General features: G+C 44.7%; 1 protein-coding gene across 3 annotated transcripts; it reads left to right on the top strand.

The window, feature by feature from the left end:
• On the top strand, positions 1–7,739 carry LOC108246900 (DEP domain-containing protein 7). Of its 3 annotated transcripts, none has more exons than XM_025010195.2 (12): positions 1–176; positions 1,463–1,648; positions 1,759–1,900; positions 1,977–2,072; positions 2,212–2,384; positions 3,489–3,681; positions 4,192–4,340; positions 4,917–5,075; positions 5,155–5,297; positions 5,380–5,505; positions 5,886–5,940; positions 6,567–7,739. In XM_025010195.2, exons 1-12 carry the CDS (start codon positions 110–112, stop codon positions 6,755–6,757), a joined length of 1,680 nt encoding a protein of 559 aa, XP_024865963.1. In that variant the 5' UTR covers positions 1–109; the 3' UTR covers positions 6,758–7,739. The 3 variants fall into 3 exon arrangements, with proteins under 3 accessions (XP_024865963.1, XP_017290153.1, XP_024865962.1); XM_017434664.3 differs by having other exon boundaries at positions 4,192–4,346; XM_025010194.2 differs by having other exon boundaries at positions 4,192–4,361; positions 6,567–7,738.
• The last annotated feature ends 289 nt before the right edge of the window (positions 7,740–8,028 follow it).

The raw sequence follows: 8,028 nt of genomic DNA, 5'->3' as shown, positions 1-8,028 counted from the left end.
GGCTGGAAGCCCAACCTGCTCATATACCTGTGCAGGTGTTCGTCTCAGGCTGCGTCCTCCTGTGTGAGCAGCTCGGCTGAAGCCGGTAAATCAGCCAGAAAAAAAAAACATGTCTTCCATTAAAGAGAGAGCTGCAGCCCTGAACCTGGCGGAGAAACTGTGTGCGCGTCCTCCAGGTGAGCTCATCAGAGCGCGTGCTCGGGGCTCGTCACGCAGGTGAAGAGTTTCACGCGTCTCATAACTTATTCCTGTTTCTGCTGCGGGACATTTCTGTCTAAAAGGGCCGTTTTGTTTTGACTCGCCTGTCTAAAAGTTGGGGTGGTTGTAGCTGAGAGTCATCCCAAACACAGACTCTGAGCTCCGGCTAACCTTTGGAATCAATCCAGATCAAGATGGCCGCCACAGTTAATCGACTTTAGCCACACCTTCAGTCAGTTTTTCAGATATTGAGCTATAATTCTGGTTGGTAGTAGCCGAGGATTACATTATTTGTAATCTAATTACTTCTGCACCTTATTTTAGCCGTTCATGCACCTTCAGCTCATTCAGGAGATAGATGCTAAGATTTTAGCTGTTTATGCTACTTTAAGTTTTCAAGCTGCTGTTCTGCTACTTTTCGTTAGCCTATTGATACTTTTAGCTACTGTTCTCCTGCTTCAGGCTTCAGGTTGTCTTTTGTTAATTTTAGCTTTCAGTTGGTCTCTTGCTACTTTTAGCGAGCCTATCTTATATGTTTCAGCTAGTATTTTAGGCTGATATTTTGCTATTGTTTTTAGCTCTATTTGATGTTTTGCTACTTCTTACTTTGAACTAAAGTTCTACTACGCTAATTTGTTATCGCTTTTAAACATTAGCTACTTGTAGCTACCATTCTACTACTTGTAGCTTTTAGCTAGCCTTTTGATACTTGTAGCCTTTAGCTAGCTTATTGATGCTTTTGGCTACTTTTAGGTTGCCTTTTGCTACTTTTTGCTTTTATCTTAAGTTCTGCTATTGTAAGCTAGTCTATTGATGCTTTTAAACATTTGCTACTTATAACTACCATACTACTTGTAGCTTTTAGCTAGCCTCTTGCTACTTTGTGCAAGCTTTTAGCTACTAATTTTCACTTATAGCCAGCACTTTGCTCGTTTTGGTTTTTATCTAGCTTCTGCTACTTCTAGCTGCTATACTCCTACTTTTAGCTAGTCTTTTGCTACTTGTAGCTTTTAGCTAGTCTTTTGCTACTTGTAGCTTTTAGCTAGTCTTTTGCTACTTGTAGCTAGCCTTTAACAGCTCACTTTCAGCTTCTTCAGTGAATTCATTCAGCATCGCCCTGCATTTACTTCCTCTAGTTTCACGTTTTCTTTCTGTTTCAGGGTCTTGAGGGCTGAGCTGAGACAGACTCGAGGCCTCCTCCGGCCCCCGGGCCCCCTCTTTTGTCCACGTGTGTCTCAGACAGTGATGGTCTTTGTCTCCGTAGGTCCTGGAGGAGCCACCAGGCCTGTGCAGTCCTCGTCCATCTGGAGCAGCATCGTCTCCCATCTCAGGTCCACCGTGACGGTGAAACGCAGAACGGTCCATCTGAAGTCCCACAACGACTGCTTCCTGGGCTCGGACGCCGTGGACGTCGTCACCGAACACATCGCGAACGCCGTGGACCTTGAGGGTGAGTCAGACCGCGTCCGTCTGCCGCGTTGGTCCTCAGAAGTCCTGAGCCTCTTCTGGTTATCAGCTGCCACCGAAAGGCACACGTAACGTGAGGCCGTTTGGTTAAAGGTGCGAGTGTCTCGCGGGACAAAGTGGCGTGCGTTTGCCAGGCGCTGCTGCGGTGCAACGTCTTCGAGGCGGTGGGGACGAAGGTGTTCGGCAAAAACAGGAAGCGGGACGTCTTCCAGGACGGCAAGAGCGCTCTCTACAGGTAAACAGGATTTGTTTTAACTCTCTTGCTCCTGCGCTGCCGTGTGACGCTTTAGCGGTTTCTTGTCTGAACTCAGGTTCGTCGGCTCGTCCACGCCGCCGGCTGACGAGCTGGAAAGAGGCGAGCTTGTCGTCGGGATCCAGAAGTTCTTCTGCGGCGCTCCTTCAGACGGGTATTTAAATGAATGCTTCAGTTTCCAGCAGGGCTGAAAGGGGCTGGGTGAACACAGACTTCATCTGTAGATTACAGATCTCTTCCCCTCATGTCAGGACTTAAATCCTCAGCTCTCCGGTCTCTGTTGTGTATCTCAGACAGGAAGAACAGCCGTCTTCCTCAGAGCCTCATGTTGACGCTTCCGTCCCCGAGGCGTCCACGAAGACCAGCCAGCTGGAGTCTGGCTTCGCTGCAGACCTGAAGGTGGATCCTCCGGTGGGCGGCCTGAGTCCCAGCAGGGTGCAGACAGACTCCGGTTTACCTCAGTCACGTAAGCCCAACACGTGAACGCTTTCATTGGTGTTTAACTTGAAGCACATCCAGGTTCGTTTGAGGCGGACCCGTCTCAGATCAGGTTGTAGGGCTGTCTCTCAGGCGTTACTGTCCAGAAGACGGTGAGGAAACCTGGCAGGAGGACGATCAGCGCTGCAGTCAGACCCTCCAGGATTTTGCGATGTTGCGATCGAACTATTAACGCAAAACCAAGCAAACCCAGCGAAATCGCAACTTTGCCCAAAACACCGGAACATTAACCCAATATTTATTGTTTCTAAAGTGATTCGCCACCGTTTCTGTGGTCTAGTGTCTTCTTTGTGGATTTGTGTAGTGTGGAATACAAAATAACCCCAAATAACTCAGGAAGAAGACACGTGACGTCACTTCCTGCAGACCAGGGACAATCCAGAAATGCTCATGAATGTCAGTTTAGAAGCTATCAAAGTTCTCAAATAAAGCACCTTTTGAGAATGTCAATGTTTGTTGGGAATTATCTTACAGAACTAGGTAGTGTTTTTGGTTTATATATTAAAAGTTATGGTTGTTTATTGATTTTAGTAAAAAAAAAAAAATCACAACTTTTAGGAAAATGCCTCGCGAAATCAGGCATTTTAGCTGCAACAATCACAAAAAATGCCCGTGAAATCCTGGAGGGATTGTGCAGTAAAACGCTTCATGGTTCAGGAGGAGCAGCGTGGCTGTTATCCAGGTCCTGGACCCAGATCTTCACCTTCTCAGAGGCTCTGAGGCGGATCGTGGGAGTTTAACCGTCCAGTTCATGCGTTTTTTGGAGCTCGGAGTAAAGCTGCTGCTCCTCCACATTGAAAAGAGTCAGCTGAGGTGGTTCATCATCTGATCAGGGTGCCTCCTGGACACTTTGGAGGACCCAGAACTCTCTGGAGGGGCGATGTTTAGGACTGACTGTAGGAGGAGGAGGAGAGTCACTCAGGGATGTCTGGGTTTGTTTACATTGAGTGTGGACCCACATGTGACTACAGCTTAAAAATGACTGGAGTAACCCTTTGCACTGTTTAATATATTTCAGGATAACCTTTCATACTTTGCCTTTTTTTAAAAAAGAAGTCTTCTTTTCCTTCAGTGGTGAATGAGGTGTGGCAGGAGCAGACTCTGTTCAGGCTCTTGAACCTGGTAGAGCTCCCCCTGCTGGAGGGAGTGCTGCAGTGCACGTCGTCTCCACCTGCAGAGACCCCGGTGGCTCCAGGTAACCCCGACCTGATCTACAGCAGCAACCACCTGGACCGACATATCCTCAAGGCCTTCAGGAGCTCTCAGTACGTTCAGCCGCTGCGTCAGTCAGGAGTTAAAGGCTGAAGATGCTGCAAATTTTATTTATTTATTACTTCATCCTTAAATGTTTTGGTTAAAAGATGTATATTAGGTCCGAAACAGAACTCACCCTTTCAAGAACATATAAAAGAATGAAGTTAAAGATTTTGTCTGCATAAACTGGATCAGCAAATCAGCTTTCAGGTTTAAATTAAGATCAGCATTTCTATCCCAAAAGCACTCATTTAGATTTATTTAATCCAAGGGGAGCTGAAAGGTGCTGTTCACAAAGATGGATTAATGTGTCACATCTTTGTTTTTGATGACTCATTCAAGGAGGTTTTGACTCTAAAAGCTGGGACGGGTTTTCTCTTTAAGGAGCTCTAATTATACTGACTCTAATGTTCCTTTTTGTAAAAGGCTTTTAGCAAAGTGAGGTTGTTTATTTAGAGATAAATGAGGACAAAAAGATGCAGCTGCTCCTCACGTTCCTGAATGTTTCGTGTTCCTCTCAGGGAGGACGAGTGGCTCTGCGCCGCTCTGGACTGTTTGGACTTCCTGCCCGACCAGCCGGTGGTGGAGCTGAGCAGGGAGCTGCCGCACGGCTTCCCTCCGGAGGAGCCAGCAGGTGGCGCCGTCCGGCAGCGAGACGAGTCCTTCATCGGTCAGAGTGAGAAGCAAACAGGTGTTGTTTAACAATCAGGCCGTTTAAAGGTAGATTTTTAGCTCCTATCTGACAACTTCTGCAGCTCTGCTCCACCACAAATCTGCTTATTATTCAATCAAAATCACATCCATTTACTCTTAGATGAAGCCATAGCTGCACTGTTTCCTGCAGTGCCATGAATAAACCTGATAAAAGCGTTTCTGCGTGCAGCATCCATGATTGATGTGCTTTTAACTCTTTGATGGTCGTCGCCCGCCGCTGAAAGACAGACATTGTGCAACAATGTTTTGGCCTATCTGTGCCTTCATTTGCCTGTAGTGTCTGTTTGTTACTCATGAACCACCGGATGGGTTTTAATGAAGCTTTCAGGAAGTCATCGTTGGATGGACATCCACAACTCGTTAACTTTTGGACTCCACAGCTTTCGACGTTAGCCGACGAACGCAAATTCTGGGGAATTTTGCAGATATGGAGCTAAAATTTGGTGTGAGAGTAGCCGAGAGTCATTCATAACTTGTACTCCAAGAGTTAAATCATACAGATGTTGAGATTGCACATAATGTTGGTTTTCAGGTCCCGGTGCCGCGGATGGGACGGGTCCGGCTCCGAGAGACTCGGTCCAGTGTAAGCTGCTGCTGTACGAGACTCTGGTGAAGCACTACAGCTGCAGCCGGCCTCCTCTGCTGCCTCAGCCCATGACGGACATCTACATGGCCATCACCGACCTGCTGGGTATGAGGCCAGGACCGCCTGTGGTTCTAACCGGGCCGTGTTCCTCTCTGGACGCCTCTGTGTTTGTTCTGTTCTGCAGTGAGCGGCAGCTTGGACCGGGCCCTGGAGGCGCTGCAGCTGTGTCTGAAGCTGCTTCCTCAAAGCAGCCGAGAGGAGCTGCGCACGTTGCTCAGCTTCATGTCTCTGGCAGCTGATCCACGAGGAATAAAACTGGACAAGGAGGTGAGAGAAATGTCAATTTTTTTTTTTTGTGGAGCTTCTTCAGGATCCGGATGACCTGCCGCTGATGGTGTGGGGTTCGCAGATGGAGAACAGGCTGGCCGTGAAGAGGTCGTTCTCCAGGGCCATACTGCACAGCAAGACGCTCTCCAAGGAAAAGGAGGATCTTCTGCTGGTTTTCATGCTGAGCAACGTGAAGCAAATCTTTAAGGTAATGTCCAAAAACGTCCAAATAATCCGTCTTTTCGGGTTGCAGAGATAAAAACAGTAAATGATCTAATTTTAGGCAAAGATGAGGAGTGTAAAAATCTGTAAAATTGACAGAATTATAGCTATTTTGGGGCTTTTCTAAGGTCAGCCGGCTGTGGCGACCATCTTTTAAATTAGGTTGGCTCCAAAAGTTATTCATTTTTAGACGTACATCCAATGATGATTTCTTGTTCATGAGATATTTTTCTAACAGACACATCTGTCTTATGTAAACAAATTGATCCAGTAAAGTTTAAAACTACAGATGAAGTCGGTAAGTTTAGTTTAAAACGGGCGTAATTCAGTGATCGGATAAATAGTTTTTCCTTCTTCCTGTTTCAGATCCCGGGGTCTCTTCACAAAGCCGTGAGTGAGAAACTGGCCCGACTCGCAGGAGGTGAGCAGCCCGATGTGGCGGGTAAACAAACAAACAAAAAACAACAAGAAACCCTGATGCAGCAGCTGTTTCCAACACTTTCAGACGGAGGGAACCAAGTTTTTACAGCAGATCTTAATCTTATTATTAACAGCAACAAATAAAGCAAAGATGATATTTTTAATCTACATTTCTGGTTTTAAATCTTAGTTTCTTGTGTTTCAGCTGTTTTCTTGTTAGTTTGTAAGAGTTAAACATTTCTACATTGCGTTAATTTCTAATGTCAACATTTAAAGAGTTGTTTTAAACCCGGCTCTATATTTATTATCACCGCCTCCTGAAAGGTGATAAAGTTTTTGTTTGTTTGTAGCGTTAGTAAAATACCTGAAGAACCAGCGGATGGGTTTGAATAAAAGTAATCACTGGAGTCAGTCCGGTTCAAGATGGCCGCCGCTGTAACTTTACAGATATCGGGCTCAAACCTGGTGTGGTGGTAACTTCAAGCCTTTCTCACCGTGAGATGATCGCAGGCTTAAACTTTTCTACTGACGTTCCAACAGCGACTGAGCCAAGCTGCTGTTTCAGAACGATCTCTGCTCACGTTGTTTGGTTTGTTTTTGTTTGTTTTCCTCGTCTCTGTCCATCAGGCTCTCCGCTCGGCCCGTCCAGCAGGGCAAAGACCACGACCAACCAGGAACTGTGGGTCCTCCTGAACAACATCAACCTGGACCCGAAGATCTCCACCAAGGAGAGGAAGCGCCTCCTCAGACACTTCTCCCACGCCCACCCGGAGATATTTAACCAGTACTTCGGTGACTCTGCTGCCGCCGAGCTGTAGACTAACTGGTTTAGGCAGAAAGTTAAGGTTTAGTTTTTTTATGAAAGTAAAGCAGCTGGAAAGAGTCTGACTTTACTCAACTAAAGGATGTGTTTCGGTCTGAAGGTGGCGGGTACACAATGAGTAAAGGTTGGGTATGCAGCAGGTGGGAAATAGGTTTGTACCCGGTAAGTACTTGTTATATGCTGATTAAGTACATACCAGGTGCGTACTATCCTACCAGGTGAGTGTGTACCCAGTAAATATTCAATACTGATCAGTATTGAGTCCTGATCCGGTTCAAAGTCCCGTCTGAACAGAGTGGATATTATTTTGATTCCAGGCTGTCTCTGTGCTGGCGATAATAAGTTTAATAAAATAAGTTTATTCTAAGCTATTAAATAAAACAAAGGAGGTAATCTTTAAATTTGAGCTCGACGTTTTCCTTCAGTGACCTCAGATGTTCGGTTGCCTTGTTCCTTTTTAAATGTTCAGGTTTTCAGTTGGAGAAATCTGAAAAAATGCCTCCCAGTTTGTTTTTCTTTTGTTGTTTTGAATAAATAAATGTTTCTTCCCTTTAAAAGGAAACTGAAAGACGTTTTAATCTGTGCTGCTAGTTCCTAGGGTTTAAAAAAAGGTTTGTTCTGAAAAACCAAGAGGAGAAAATAAACTTTTAAAAGTAGAAATATAAATCAAAGATGGACAGGGCCGTCATGGAGTTCATCCTCCTCATCGAGTCCTAAATTTAGGATTTTAATCATCAATAAATCAGTTTCTGAGTGAGTTTCTTGTCTCCAATAATTAAAACTTATTTAACCTTTTTAAAGACAACGTTAACACTCAGTTGTTCCTCTTCGTGTTGATGTTTTTAGATGAGCCAGAACTATAAGTCCAATAAAAACACCTTAAATCATGTGGTTGTTTTTAACCAGACGTTAGTAATTATAGATTATTACACAACTTTTCATTCAGGAGCCAAGTTGGTTCAATTTATTTATAGAAACAAGTTTTAAAATCCTAAACTAATTAGAAAAACAAATGTTTTTGTGCACAGTTTGAGGTTTTTCTGTATTGTTTGAAGCACAAAGATTATTAAAAACCACCTCGGGAAAAACAAAATGGCAGTAATTACTACACAACTTGATCCTGTTCAGGGTAATCACACACACACCTCCAGAGCCCATTCTGATTCTGTCTGTTTAATAAAGAATAAATATTTCCTTCTGTTGTTTTTGTTTTTTATTGTCTACAGGTAAATAAAGCAAACCAGGTGTGATGAAACGCATCATTTC

Source organism: Kryptolebias marmoratus, linkage group LG11, assembly GCF_001649575.2.
Source record: "Kryptolebias marmoratus isolate JLee-2015 linkage group LG11, ASM164957v2, whole genome shotgun sequence".
NCBI lineage: Eukaryota > Metazoa > Chordata > Actinopteri > Cyprinodontiformes > Rivulidae > Kryptolebias > Kryptolebias marmoratus.
The sequence above is the reverse complement of the archived record's forward strand: the minus strand, read 5'-3'. Positions and strand labels throughout refer to the sequence as shown.

Excerpts from the sequence above, each read along its gene's own strand:
- LOC108246900 (XM_025010194.2), top strand. The coding sequence starts at position 110 with ATGTCTTCCATTAAAGAGAGAGCTGCAGCCCTGAACCTGGCGGAGAAA. Across the intron at positions 2,385-3,488 it reads CTCCGGTTTACCTCAGTCAC|TGGTGAATGAGGTGTGGCAG; the intron begins GTAAGCCCAACA and ends CTTTTCCTTCAG. Across the intron at positions 5,506-5,885 it reads ACGTGAAGCAAATCTTTAAG|ATCCCGGGGTCTCTTCACAA; the intron begins GTAATGTCCAAA and ends TTCCTGTTTCAG.